Source organism: Sebastes umbrosus, chromosome 7 (genome assembly GCF_015220745.1).
Source record: "Sebastes umbrosus isolate fSebUmb1 chromosome 7, fSebUmb1.pri, whole genome shotgun sequence".
Taxonomy (NCBI): domain Eukaryota; kingdom Metazoa; phylum Chordata; class Actinopteri; order Perciformes; family Sebastidae; genus Sebastes; species Sebastes umbrosus.
Window position 1 is genome coordinate 13293341 of NC_051275.1, and position 15938 is coordinate 13309278.

Consider the following 15938-nt stretch of genomic DNA (forward strand, 5'->3'; position numbering starts at 1 on the left):
TAATGGAAGCAAAACAAAATATAGAGAAGATATAATGCATGTGTAAACCTCTGCTGTGTTGCTAATGAACCAATCCTTCTTAAAACCATGTTAAGTTTCCTTGACAGAGATGATTAATAATAGAAATATTTGCATCTTTACTGTCTTATTTTTGATGGATATTCTAATAAGCCTCATCATTTCAAAAGGCTTTTAAGCGTACCCAACTAAAACGTAGATTAAATGCTATTTGTTTTATGCTTATACATTAATGTGAACATCACTAGAGGGCAGTATGTGATGATAGGTGTCGAATGATATTCTAAAAACATATAAATAGTGTCTCAGTGCAACTCAGTGGGTTCATCCTGAAGTTCAAAAAGCAGTAAAAATGGATGGGGAACCCACCTGCAGTGTTGACTGTCACAACTTCGCTGAATGGGCCCGTGCCCAGTTTGTTTTGCGCCAACACACTGAACTGGTACTCCGTCCCAGGCTCCAGCCCTGGCACCACCAACCAGATCTGAGCACCGGAAACTGGCATCGAGTGCCAGTCATGAGGACCGAAGTCTGTTCTCTTTGACCTGAGAACAGAAATGAGACAGAAAAACAGAGGAGTTATACATGATTTTATACCCTGAATAATGGCGAATGATGTCCTAACTGTAATTAGTCACAAGACAGCGTTGTTCAGTTGGTGGGGGCTGAAAATTTGCAGTTGATTTAAAGTTCAAGCACCAAAAAGATTTTCTGTTTCAGATATTTTTTTTTACTTATCTTAAAACAATTAATTTAATCATTTCTTTATTTGTATTCATGGTTTATAATGGTTTACTCCTTTATCTTTTTCATTTGGTATTGTCGTTTATATATTTTATTGTGTTTTTTTTCAATCATTTGGTATTGTCGTTTATATATTTTTTTCTTTTGTGCATTAGGTTCAAATTTCAAATAAGTTTCAAATAATGTTTGATTGACTGATTAAGAAAATTAAACAAAAAACACGGTTAAGAAATATAATTCAGCCATAACTGTATCCAGTCTTGAGTAATTTAGTGTGCATACTGTATACTAACGTTTGTCATTATCCTTCAAAAGCTGGCTACAAATGTATTTACACAAGTTTGTGTGGATGAGCGTGGAACACCCAACGAGCCCAAACTAGTCTGCAACTAGATTCAATTGTCCACATGTGCACAAAAATGTCTAATAACCTTGTCAAATGTGTATTGTTTGGTCAATTCTACCTGTTTCAATGACACCGGTCAGCTTCACATTGAAAAGGGAACATTTTGTTCTTATTGGTTTGATAGAAGTGACTGGCAAGTAACTGAAGTTTGATTTTTCACTTTAAACATTGATGACTGGCGAAACCTTCTAACCTTTAAGACTACTTATGAATGATCCATGAAATAAGGTCACTTCAGCAAGAAAGTCTTATATCTTAAATTCACTTGATTTATATTTGCTTCTTTTAAGTTGCAATGTAAAAAAAACAACAGTATTTTTATAAACTAACCTAGATCTTTGGTGCATTTTACCTCATTAGAGTTAGGACCTTCTGTCAGTTTATCACTGTTATTTTATTGTGTTTACAGCCACAGTACTTCACTCCACTCGGCTATTATGTGTTCGGCTCTACAAGGTAATTACAGGGCTGTGACTCACAAATTTATAGTTTCAACTCCACGTGAAACGTTACTAAACATAAGAACGCTGTGTCAATACATCCTGAAGTGTCTCTTTCCTCATATTTAAGGTCAACAAATGTGCATCTGGTGATACCTGGACAAGTGATACACTCACATAAATAAAAAAAATTAAAAAACGGCAGTGGTGAAGTACTCAGATCTTGTACTTCAGTAAAAGTATCAATACCACAGTGTAGAAATAATCTGTTACAAGTAAAAGTCCTGCATTCAAAATTTGACTTAAGTAAAAGTACAAAAGTATTAGCATCAAAATGTACTTAGAGTACCAAAAGTATAAATACTCATTATGCAGAATGTCTCATTTCAAAATCATATTATATCATTGGATTATAATTATTGATGAACTGATGTGTACATCACTTGTTCAAGCTGGTAAAGGTGGGACTATATTTAGCTGGGTAGCTGATGAATTTCCCCTCGCTGATCAATAAAGTTTTAACTTAACCTATAATAATACATCCTCATTTATTTGTTGATTATATTTCGTATTATTAATCCGAATCGGCAAAGTAACTTGAGTTATCAAATAAATGTGGTGGAGAAAAAAAGTCCAGTATTTGACTCTGAATTGAAGTATAAAGTAGCAAAAAATAGAAATACAGTACTTAAGTACAGGTACCTAGTGAAATTGTATCCACCACTGAAAACCCTCTGAGTACTATCAGGTGCATGTACCTCGTGTACTGTACGATGCTGAGTGAGATGTTACTTTCCCAATACACACCATGAATTATGCACATGCACATCTACCGAATACCCCGAGAAATATGCTGTCAAAACAAGTCTGCCTCGGATTGAATTTCTGACATATTTTATCATCGTCAGTGAGGAGGGCAGGAGAGAGAAATGTATGTCAAACTGTAGGCCCTTAACCTCCAGGTAGAGTTTCCACATCTGCAGACTGCTGCCATTGATTTGAAGTTAAATAAGAGCACTCACACTGGACCGTACCACACGGAGAACGTCTGTTCGAAGCCGCCATCATATCCCGGTTCCCAGGACACATTAGCAGAGGTTGTTGAGGGCAATACATGGATATTGCCAGGAGCGTGTGGGCTGGTGCCTAAGAGACAGACAGAGGGAATACATTTAAAAAGCACAACATATTCATTTACTTATCAGATGTATAACTGCTTACAATTATCATCCAATATCACTTGCAGTTATGAAACTATAGCAGCATTTTTGTTGCCCCCCAAAAATGCTGTGCTGCATCATACGCCCGCCCGCCCGCCTGCTCTCCCCGAAATCACGTGATGCTCGCTGAGGTGGTGACCGGCGTAAGGTCGAGTTCAAGAGCAGCAGTGCTGTCTGCAGCTCCGCTCATCCCACCCACGTAACAGCTGTTACGTGGCCCCAAGCCAGTTACTTCTCACTGGGATAAAAGAGAGACCTGAGCGTGGCGGTTTGAGGAGCACAGCTGTCTCCGCCGCCCTGCGACACCTGTCAGCTGAGAGCTGGTCACGGGGAGGCAGGCCGAGCGCCGCCAGCTGTGCCACACTCATAACCCCTCCATAGGCACTGGGGCAGCGGGCTACTGGGGCAGACTTAGTGACTGGCTCACATGTCAAAGACCAGCAGACGATGCATAAACACAGACTTAAAGGAATAGTTCTACATTTTCAGAAACACACTTGTCTAAGTTAGATAAAAAGATTCACACCATTCTCATATCTTTACGCTAAATATGAAGCGTGCTCCTTTAAAGGTCTGGACTAGAATCTAATAAAGATTTCAGCAGGGAATAGCAATGTGTGCACAATGAGTGAAAAGTATGCGGCACTAACCATCCCCCAAAAAAACATGCAACTTTTGTGCCTCTCACTGATATGCATATGTATATTTTACATAAATCATTTGCCATAATAATCAAGGCTGATCTACACTTGCTACTACTTGTGCATTTCTACTCAGAATGGCTGGTATTACTACTGTAAAGACGGCATCACAACTTGAGAACACTACAGTTATAAAGGGTACTTAAAGGCACCATGATTAGTTATTAAATCTGAACCCTACAATTTGCATTATAGGTATTAAAGGAGACTTTCTACAATGTTCAATTTGAGGTCTTGTTGCACCAAAACTTTTACACACACAGATAATTTTCTGAGCGAATAACAATACAATCTTTGTGCATCTGGACCTCCGCGGTTCTGTTTAAACTTCATAACCCTGCCTGCCTTTGTCGACACTTCAGTCAATTTATCTAAGAGTGAAAAGATGTCCTTGGTCCATTGACTCAACAGACAAAGGCTGTGGTGATGGAGTTTTAGCAGAGGGGTGGATGCCACACTGTAGTTACAGATTCAGGCTTTTAAATTAACTATTACAGATAAGATCGAATGAAATTTTAATGATGCCCAAGGGGAAATTGGGCAGAGGCGAGGTGTTTGAGGGATGAGGGTCTTATCATGCAAATCACTCAAAACACACACAGCAAAGTGGGATCACAATGAACTCAAAATAACTATGAAAGGTCAGTCGGTTGAGGAAATTGAGCGAGCTCTGGTGAGCTGAGAGCGCTGTGCAGATGTGTTGTACCGATGACTAGGATACGCGTGCTGGCAGTGATGCTTGTGACCACGTTGGTGGCTACACACTCCCATTCTCCGTGGTCCTCCTTGCTGAGGGACAGGAACTGTAAGCTGCCACTGGGTAGGATGTTGTGCTTACTCTTGCTTGGCTTCCCCACCTTCAATGGACACGGAAACAAACATTTCAGGACGTAAAAACAAGTGCAGGAGATGAGTTACTGGGAGATTTTGTTATGCGTTTGTCTACCGTACCTTTCTCCAGGTGATGGATGGTATATCAGGGTCTCCAGAAGCAGCACAGGGGATAACTAGCTCTCTCCCAGCCTCCTGACGGTACTCCCCCCCAGGCCTCACATTAAAGTAAGGGGGATCCTGGAGGAAACACACAAACACCAGTCGCCATCATGCAGACTTCTGGGCACAAAACGATGCAGCAGACAGAACCAAACATGAAGCAGTGACGTACCTTTAGCACCAAAGTGGCAGGGGGGGACATGCCCATGGTACCCAGGGCGTTGTAAGGCACACAGGTGTAAGTGCCGAGGGAGTCTTCTGTGGCCTCCGCCACACGGATACTTCCATCCGGCAACAGGCTCCAACCGGGGTACTGCAAGACAAGGGGGCATCTGAAATGCCTGATTTCAACGCTTATGTAACGCAGACCTGCCTTCAACGGCAGCGCAACATATTGTGTGACCTCAGTGACGGTAGATTAGATAGTAGATAAACAGAGCGACAGACGGAGAGCTCTGAGCAGAGAGATACTTTATCTACGTGGCACTTCAAAAACAGTTTGAACATGACAAATGTCCGAATAATGCCGAAATGATAACAAAAGGATGGTTTATAACATATTATAATGTAGTTGTAAGCAGATATAAGCCATAGGGACACATAAGGGCCCACAGGAATGACAATATAGTAAATCACAGTTGTAATAATGATATAAAATATGTCTTTATAGAAGAAGTTGTGATTCTTGACATACACTGAGCATTAACAAACACTTATATTGTGGTATAAACTGTTCATTAAATGTTTGTATACTGCTATAAATGCCAATTAGGGCGACTTAAAGGTGCAGTGTGTAGGATTTAGCGGCATTAGGCGATGCCTTGAAGGGGTTTCTTTCACAACAATGACCGGCTCGCTGTACATTATCCCGCTTATTACACGGCTACTCACTGAAGAAATCAATAATTTGAAACAAAATGGTCCGCCAGAGTCCAACATCCGAGCTGCGCCCATAGCAACGGTCTGTTATACATAGCAATGGTCTGCTATAAAGAAATAACAGACGGTAGAACGCTGTGATTTAACAATCAGAATCGAGTATTCAACAAAGTTGTGTAATAATATACACTAAAGAAATCATACTTATTAATATTATACTCCATTTCTGCCAATAGATCCCCTTAAATGTTACACACTGAACCTTTAAAGTAAAGTCTTGCCAATAAATTTGAACTTTCTGACCAACGCCAACTTAAATGTAGAAGTGTAACAGTAAATGTATTATAACACAGAGAGGAGCCTAAACAAAGGCCCGAGGCAGACGAACCTTCTCCACTCTGAGAGGATAGCCGTCTTTCTCCCACTTCACTGATGTCACAGGTGGGTTGGCGTCCACCGGGCAGCGGATGATGCCTGGCAGTTTCCGTGGGACGTAGATGACCGGGGGCATGTTGATCACTCGGGCAGGGTCTGGACGTAAAGGAAAGATCAGAGTTATGGATGCTGGATACATTATCAATTTGGTCGTTTGATGTAATCTAATGTGTAAAGAAATGGACATGTGGTGTATTGCTTGATTTGAGAAGACCAGGGCCCGTATTTATCAAGCGTCTCAAAGTAGGAAATCTCCTAACTGGCCAAAAATTCTAGGCAATTTTGGTCCTATTTTCAGGACTAGAAGTAACAGAATTTGATCGACTAACTGGAAATTTAGGAGCGCTCCAGATGTGTCCTAACCTGTTGGAAGTAGCCATGAGATGACGTTCCGGCAGATCTATTCTGAGAGGAGAGGAGCGATGTTTTAGGAATGCTTGATGACAATGAGCTTATTAAAAGAGTTAAAACACATTTTCAAAACTGATTTTGTGCAGCAATGATGATCTGTCACAATCGACAATTTTGATGGTGATAATGGACTAGGTCATCTGCATAATAAAGGATATCTCAATTTAATTACAACAGCTAAAATTTAATATAGGGTCTTTTATCTAGCTATTTCTTTTTTTTAATCATTTAAAATAATAGTACGGTACATTTACATTACAGAAATAACACATTTTCCTTGCTTTTAGTGAACATAAGTGCCGTGTAGTTGAAAAGGGAATTAGTGGAATAAGAGGGCTTTACACATCATCGCTGTGCAAGATGTGGTGCTGCACTATTATAGGCTGTAAAAGGATGTGGCGCTGGATGGGGCGACGTCACACTCTCTCATAGAAGTCCTCTCTCTACTTGCTGAAACTAAGTGTTGATAAATGACTCTTATTTTTAGTCCTAGGTTAACTTTCAGTGTAATTCCTGGGAGTGATTCTGAGATGTTTGATAAATACAGACCCTCCCAGAGTATGTTTTGCATGAAGCATCCAGGACACTGGTTTAATTATGATGTGCTGTATTTGAGGCCAGTGGTGAAATCAGTGCCTGCAGTGCCTGTGAATCCCGGGGCTCTCTCTCCCTCTCTCTCACACTGTAGCACAGTAATCAATGACCAGCGGCAACTTGGGAGCAAATTAGCTCGACACACACAAGGGCTTGACGATGAAACGTCAGATGGCCAGGAGTGGCGTCTCTCTCTCTCTCTCAGCGGTCAGAGCTGATGAACAGGAAGGTCAGCGTTTCATTTTTAGGGGAGCCAGATTCAAAAGAGACGAGGAAAAAATGGAGTCTGGGGACGAGCCCGTCTCCATCTTTGTGCACAGGAATGAGGCTGGAGTCGGGATAGATGATAATTGTATCATTAAAACCCACTCAGAATGTGAAAACGGTCAGTAGGAGGCTCAGTCAAAACAAACTGTGTGACTATCCGTCACGTCTGACCTTGAAATTCAAGAAGGTTACTTTGCATTACAGCGGTAGAGCAGCGCTGCCAAATAATAGAGCAGCCTCCATACTGCTGCTGCTGTTCCCTTCTTCTCCTCCTCACACAGCTCGCTGTACCGTCTCCCCCGCCCCTCCCCCACCCACTTTGTTGCCACGGTAACACTCACACTGAACAGTCAGGTAGGCTGATGCCGAGGGCGAGATACCGAGGCTATTGCTCGGACTGCAGGTGTATTTCCCAGCATCCTCCGGCTTGACCCGGAAGATGATAAGGGTGCCGTCGATGAGAATGCGCACTCGGAGCTTCAGATCACTGCAAGAAGACACACACACACACACACACACACGTTTTGTCACGCACCGTGTAACTGAAACACACCAACAGAAAAAAAAAGGCACACATCTATTTTTTCTTTTCTGAATTACGTTGAGGCGCCATAAGAGAGCAGCAGAGAGTCAAACAGCAGCTCTGAGAGGAGGAACACACAGTACAGAGCAAAAGATTCAAATAAATCTGCTAATTGTCCTAATCGCCAAATGGTACAGCCTTTGTGTTTTTCCTCCTGACACCATTTAAAATTAAACACCGTGATGATGGAGCACAAATTCTGTTGTTTTTAATGGAGCTGTTTTCCTTGTCCACACAGGGAGACAATTTTATCATGCAACAGAATATGTCATTAAATAAAATGGCGCCACTTTTTAATATGACCCTGTTTTATTAAGGGTTTACACGCTGTAACTAATGGCTTTATTAATGGTTAGTAAATCAAAAGCTTTACAGATCAGTTGTAAGCCATTAATAAAAACAACGTTTGGGTTGCCAGGTTGTGAAAAAGCCCTCTGACTGATCGGACCATATGAATGGACCAAAATCCATTCATCAACAACTTGTTTATTAATGGATTACCAACATGTATAACTGCATTATTACTATATTGTATGTATATAATACATAAGTGTTACAACTTAGAAACCCAACTGTTGTTCCTATTAATGGCTTATAACGGAACTGTCAAGTATTAGTTAATGATTTATTGACTATTAATAAAGCCATACGTTACAACATAAGATGACGGATGATGAGACAATGACATGCTACCTCTTGCCTTTAGTGTGTTTTTAGTTATCTAGGATCTTGAAAAGTGCTCTATAAATAAAGTGTATTAATATTATAAGATAAAATATGATAACATTTTATTTTGACAGCGTGGGAATATTTGAATGACAAAAATAAAAAATTAAATAAGTACTATTAATATACTATGGACTGAATTGTGATGTGAACTGTGCAAATATTAGTGTGAAAAAAAATTTTGTGAAACTGTGACAGCAATGATGTGTGAACTATATACTATATAATGAATGTATAGGTATGAAAAGTAATTATAATAATAATATATATTAAAATACACAGTGTTATATATACAGTAATATATGTGCAGTATATTATACAGTGATGCTATGAAATACATATATAAAAGAAATGGAAGAGAATACCATGATATAGCATAGAATATATTTATATAAAAATACAATATAACAGGGCTGGGTAACATGGATAAAATCAAATATCACGATATTTTTTACCAAATACCTCGATATCGATATTGTGACGATGTTGTAGGGTTGACCATTGGTGCTTTTACAAAATATTTACACAATGAGACTTTTGATAATTAATCATCAGTAATGGATATAATCACTAAGTGAGTAAATAATAGAACAGCTAGGACAGTCTGGTAAGTTCAGAAAATTACACCACTTTACTGTAATGCAGCCTTCGAAAAATGTAATATCACGATATTATGTTTTGTGATACTGTACTGATTCCCAAAAACACTGTGTTGATTTTTTATTAATAGTTTACATACAAACAACTTAGTCAATACTGTATTTCATTTGCAAAGAGTTGAGCCCTCTCAGTGTATGTGTCCTCTCAAAGTAGTGCTGTGATGTTGGATGTTACAGGGACTGTGATGAATGCAAATGCAAATCCCACTGTTCTGACTGCATAAAAAAGTAAACTTTTTTAAAACAGATTTTTTGCATATGGTGGTGTCTTCTTTATATGGCAGTTTTACTAAAATGATATTTAAAAAAATCGCAATATATGGCAGTATATTGAATCGTAACCCCTGTATTATGATACATATCGTATCACCAGATTCTTGCCAATACACAGCCTTATTGCCCAGCCCTACAATATAATGATATAAGTAATATAACTTGTGTATGTTACTACATGGTGTGTGTGCTGTGAATAACAACTGAATGAAGCAGTGCATCCTCTGGCCTCTGTGACTAGACATAGCTGCTTTGATTTATTACGTTTATTTCCATTACTTTGCATTCATGCATTTTGTTGTCTTACGCTTTTCCTCCTACTCAGCTGTGGTGTCATTTCATTTCTGTCATTAGTTCCGCCGTATCTCTGCTTGTCAACTTCTTAAACTACTACTCCCACTTCTTATAAACCTTCTGATCTTACCTAATCTGCAAAAAAAAAAAAAATCAAGATTGACGCCATGAAAGCTGTTAAAAAGAATTAGATGGGACACTTCAGTGCACTTCCTCTGTGGAAGTCCTTTAGACACTTGTTTTCACTGCCTGTCAAACTCCCGTCCGCTTGTTCGTCCTTCCCACTTGTGCTGGCTGTAAAACCCTCTCCGACTCTAAAGACCTGCTCTGGGGAGCCCGCGGAGGTCCTGGCTACGCTTCAGAGCACATGATGACACAAGGCCCGAGTCATGTGATATTGTCATCAGAGCGCACTAACTCGCCTCGCACTGTCCAGACAGACCCCCGCCAGACACGCTCTTACTGCCTCTGGGGCCGCGGTAGGACAGGACACCGGCGCACACACACATATATATAGACACACACACTCATAGAGACACACAATGTCACTCTCACAAAAGCTTTGGGATAAATGCAGCCAGTGTGGTGGTGATTTAAATGCCTCTGAGCTGGAGGCCTTTAAGTCTTAACTTCACCCAAGTGCTTAACTGAGATGTTTCCCTGCAGCTACAGTACAGAAGTGAACTTGATCATAACTTTACTTCTTGAAGTAGACGTTGTCCTCCTCCCAGAACCAGGTGTAGGTCAGGTTGCCAGGATACGCCTCAGCTTGGCAGGTGAAGAGTGCATTCTGGGATATGTTTACAGTGACGTTTTCTGGTGGAGAGACGATGAATGGAGGCCCTGAGAGAAGCAGAAACAAGTGTTTTAGTTCATTGTAGTCTACTGTATTAACCATTTATAGCTGCAATAACAGATTTTTTGGGGGGAATAAGCTTTAAACAGTTGCATATTTACACATCCAGCAAACACGCAGCAACATTAGCATTCATTCAGAGTCGTGTTTCTGGTCACCTGATGAATGAAAATTCAATATTCGCTCTCCTCTATGAACCCCTGAGGGAAATATCTGGCTCTTTAGCTGCTAAATGCTCCACTATGTTCACCAGCTAGTCTCTAACTGTGTCTGTCTGCTGTTTGGTAGTGAACAGGTAGTGTGCAGTGGGGTTTTAGAGCTTTTACCATGAAAACAGATCCCTGCTGCCCCTGAAAATGACACCAAAACAGTTACGTTTTTGGACCCTTAAACTAAAACAATGGGCTGAAAGATGCTAAAAAGCTCCATAGAGTTTTAGGGGAACTGAGTCAGGTGATATTTATCTGACTGAGCACTTTCACATTTCACAGTCATCTGATCAGCTGGTATCAAAATACAAATATATGGTCCTTTCATTTTCTTAGTTGCTTTGGGCAGTAACTACAAACAATGTTTCAACTGAACACAGTTTTTTAATAAAGGGCCTCTACCAAATGTTCGAAATTTATAGCCTGAATACATTTTTGTCTCCATTAGAGTGAATTTAAATACTTTAAATACTCACATGTCTTTTTTTAATGTCTAAAACCCAATAAATAAACATTTTACATATAACATAAGCATTAAAAATAACTCATGATCACATAAGAATAACGAAAAGTCATATGATAAGCAGGAGTGTTGAAGATCATTCTTGATTTCAAGACCACTTTTTGAAGGTCTCGGTTTCGTCTCAGAATCAACCACATTTTTACTCGATCTTGTCTGTCAAAGTGGACTCAGGATTTTATTTCAAAACCACCTCTGCAATGCCTTTTGATTAATATATATATATATATATATATGTACATATATATACAGTATATGGCAATAAAAGAGATGAATGAAGAGGTTCTTCATTTCTTTTCTGTGGGTGTTTATGGTTTGCATGTTCCAAATTTTATTGTTAGTATGTCATGCAGTGTGGGACTCGTACTGGTCTGGTCTTGCTCTTGGCTGTCTCGGTTTAGGTGATCTTGACTACAACACGGACAAGCAGTGCATTCTTCGTAAAAACTTCCAGTTCACTTCAATCTGGATGCACTTTTTTGAGCAGAAGTTGCACCACCTCCTTTAAACACAGTAAAGCGATAAATATATCTGTAACTGTACTACCAAAGTATCACCCTGAATTTACCTCATCACTGACTGTACTTTCATTTAAAACATTTAAATCTGAAAATGAAACTGATATCATTATTTCAACAAACGTACAAAGGAATAACATTAGATTTTACCGTATTGACGGCTGACTTTGACCGAGTGCTAGAGATGACGGTAGAGAAGACCGCTAAAGGGATAAAAAGTATTATTAAATCCTAAAAAAATCCGATTGAACCAGCCCGTTCTCATTCCCAGAGCGTTAAATTACTGAAACTGGCCATCGGCGTTATACCAACACACAAGGCACCCTTTAGCGGCGGTATGAGACACACCGGGCTTTCAAGTAACTTCAATGTAAATCCATCTGTGGCAACAGAAAACGCTCAGGTAAAGTACTGTGGTGACGTAGTTTTAAAGAGCGAAAGAGACACTCAGGGCGTGCGGGAGGGAAGGTTGATGGGTCCAACAAACACAGGGCTTTCATCCAGGAGACCACTGTTCATGTCCCGTGCGTTAAGTTTCACTTTCACTTTACAATCAGCTGTTTGTTCAAGTCCCAAGTTCACAACGTTAGGTCTCATTTTTTCATTGTACAAAACTAGTAGTTTTAAGCCCAACCATTTTTATTTTTTCCTAAACCTAACAAAGTGCTTTTGTTTCTTTCACAATGTTAAGCGTGTGTTTACTGCGAGGGAAAAGTGACGCCGAGGGGTCTGACAGAGCGTCAGTATGTGACGAATTGGGATGAGAACATGTTGATTGAACCATATGCAGGCCTACTCTGCTTACACTTTGGGACTGTGGATATTCTTTTCAGGAACAGAGTGAGAACGAGCACACGCTACTGTATGTATTATTTACAATATATCACCACAGTCTCATGTAAAGTACAGTGAGCAGGCAGCTACTTTAACCTTAATAGTAGTCAGTGTCGGAGCTTATGCGTGCTTCACATTGTAACCTTCTCATCCCCCGAGGTGCTCAAGGTTTGCTCTTAACTCTCAATAAAACAGCAGAAGCCATGAAAGGTAAGCTGTCTTTTATGAGTGGGCCCAGATACAAGCCTCCTGGTTATTTTCCTCTCCGCATGCGCGCCTTTAATGCATCAGGTGGGACCGCTGACGGCACTGCGCGGGTGCCTCACATAACAATTAAAAACAGATCACGACAGTGAGAATCATGACTCCTCAGATATCTGCGTGTTATTGCTCTGAGTCTTAATCATACCCCGCATTTTATTCCACAGCGCTTTTCACGCCACATATTCAACGAGCCGCAACACCTGTGCAAACATTTTTATTTTGGTGGTTTTATTATTAGATCTAACTGTAGATTTCTATAGTTTTACTTTATGGTTGCATACAATGAGAAAGGTTTTATGAGGTGGAATGCGACATTGTTTATGTATAAGAGTCTAACTGCTCTTTTATAGTTTCTATTTTTATTCTATTCTTATTTTTCTGTCATATACTTCTAATTATTAATTATTTTATGTTTATCTTTCTCTGTTTTCTGTCCTTGTGCTTCTGCAAACCCAAATGTCCCCTCTGAGGATCAATAAAGGCTTATCTTCTCTTATCTTATGTAACACATCATACTGATATTATTTTGATGTTAATACGACAGAGGTCAACATGTTTACGGCATGGTACATCTATCTCGTGAACAGGGGTGGACAAACTAACAGGAAATCATACAACATAATGTAATCAAATCAGGTAGTTCCAATATTCTTAATATAAAGTCTTATGACACGACAGATGCAAAACTGTTTTAGGATTGGGACTGTTTGAGACTTGATTATTTTTGGATATTCAGGGGACACACTTTTTGTAATACTGCAATTTTATTCTCATCATATCATGACTCTTTTTGACTCTCCCGATATAACAACTTTATTCTTGAAATATTATGAATTTTTTTCATGTAAAATTACGATTTAATTTGGAAATATTACAAGTTTTTTATTGTAATATTATGACTTTAATCTCGAAAATATTTTCCCCAGTGGCCGTAATACTCATCGTCATCAACCTGGTCTCACAGGAAGGTGTATAAATAGCAGGACATTAGACAGACATTCCGCGTGTCATGAGGACGCATTTTAGGCTTTTCGCGTGTCATTTGTACGCCACGCAACAAATCTACGGTAACGTCTGCAGTTTCTGCAAACTTAACGAACCTTACAAACCAAAACACCGGTCTCCTGGTTAAAAACTGTGTGTTTTTACCTCTGAGCTTAGCATATTTACGTGGATGTGTTTACAGACTACATGGCGTACAAATGACACGCCAAAAGCAAGAAAGGCGTTCTTATTGCACGCTAAATCCCTTATGCTTTATCGTGGCATTCATACGCCTTTTCGTGCCAACGGGCTGCCGTCATACAATAATGGTTTCCTTCTCAGTGATTATTTTACGACATTGAATTTACACCAAGAAATATTACGTGATGGCAGTTTACAGATGCATCACATATTTTTCACATTATGTTTGGTTGTATCTCAACCATTCATGTTATGTTTTAATGCAGGGCTCTTGTATGGCCGGTTTTATACAGTCAGGTTTTGATATGATGGAGGCCTCTCACGTGGAAAGCAAGAAGTCCACAGTTGAACCTCCTCCACTGCTGCAGTGTGCTGTGGTTGAAAGAACGAGCATCGTAGTATTAGCGGCTCCACTGGAGGCCTGCAGACTTAATGCAGTTGCATCACACGCACCACTGCTTACACTATCCACTGGGTTACAACACAATGATTTTTTAATGTGGTGTTTGCAGTGAGCGTGCACATGCATTTACTATACCGGGAAGAAAGAGGGGAGTAATTCCACTGTTCTGTTTGCACCTACGGAAGTCAGGCATTAAAATAGACTTAACGCTAACTCGACCGTAAAAGCAAGATGCTCAGCTGCTTGTTAAATACACACTGTTAACTCCCTGCTGTATCAGGAGAGAGTACTGGAGGCTGGTATCACAACCATCTATCCGATCTGTGTCTAGCAGAGAGCCTAGTTAATGGACCGGAGACAGACAGTGACGCTCTCACAGACAGATCCCGTCGTACACACATGGCTGTGCACAAGAGCACACACACACACTCACACACACACACACACACACACAAGCCCCAGACTGAGCTATTGACTGACTGATACAGACTCAGAAGGTATGTTACATACATCAGTACACCAGAGAGCTGCATGGCTTTGCTTTTAAATGCTGCTACAGTAAATGCCTTCAAGTATAAATAATAAACTACTTTAGTGATGCAAATGCAATATTTGGCCTAAGGTAGAAACATGTTTTTTCATTTCAAAATCTGGCGATCCGTGCAAATACATTTGTCAACAACGCTTATTAATAAAGTCTCATGTAGGGCGTTGATATAGTGATTAGTTTATGGATACAATACCTTGAACCAGCAGACGGGTAGTGTGGAGCACCTCTCCCTGGTCACTGAAGGCTCGACATGTATACGCCCCTCTGTCATCTCTAGTGATGGCAAGGATGGTTAGACTGCCATCATGTACCTGTGGTTAATTACAGGAGAAACAGATAAATGTCCAACCTCTCATAAAACACATTCAAATCATGTGAAAAACAGCAAGTCTCAGGTTGTCAAAGAGAGTGCTGGAGGAAATATTCAGATTAGAGGTCCGACAATTAGTCGATTCATTCATTCATTAATTCTCACTGTGCAATATAATTTTCCACTTGTGCAATTTTGTTAATAGTCTGTTTATTGTCATTACTGTATGTACTGCTCCTATTTTTATACTTCCTTCTATTTAAATGGTTCATATTTTGTTACACTTTGTTTAGCTCTTTTTTTACTGTGTTAGCTGATGCATCTTGTTTTTTGCACTATCCCCTTTTGCTGATGTACACTGCAAATTTCCCCACTGCGGGACTAATAAAGGAATATCTTATCTTATCTTAAATTAATCAGCAACAATTTTGGTAATCAAATACTTATTTGTTATTTTCTAAGCAAAAATGTCCAAACTTCACTGATTCCATCTTCTCAAATGTGAATATTTGCTAGTTTTATTGGGCTTCTATGATAGTAAATAGAATACGTTGGAGTTTTTTGGGTTGGACATAAGCAGTAGCTCGGGCCGTGGGGACTTTGCTTGGGAACCGAATGGTTGCCGGTTCAAGTACGGAGTGTGGAC

General features: G+C 39.8%; 1 protein-coding gene across 5 annotated transcripts in view; it reads right to left on the reverse strand.

Annotated features, from left to right (window-relative positions):
* igsf9ba (immunoglobulin superfamily, member 9Ba) overlaps nt 1–15938 on the reverse strand; it is a 79333-nt gene that overhangs the window by 18211 nt on the left and 45184 nt on the right. For all 5 annotated transcript variants that reach the window (XM_037775999.1, XM_037776000.1, XM_037776003.1 and 2 more), the window contains exons 5-13: nt 15176–15293; nt 10345–10486; nt 7450–7595; nt 5790–5932; nt 4695–4835; nt 4481–4600; nt 4236–4386; nt 2631–2754; nt 388–563 (exon numbers count right to left, since the gene is read on the reverse strand). In XM_037775999.1, the coding sequence (XP_037631927.1) occupies nt 388–563; nt 2631–2754; nt 4236–4386; nt 4481–4600; nt 4695–4835; nt 5790–5932; nt 7450–7595; nt 10345–10486; nt 15176–15293 (1261 nt within the window). The remainder of the gene's footprint in view (nt 1–387; nt 564–2630; nt 2755–4235; nt 4387–4480; nt 4601–4694; nt 4836–5789; nt 5933–7449; nt 7596–10344; nt 10487–15175; nt 15294–15938) is intronic.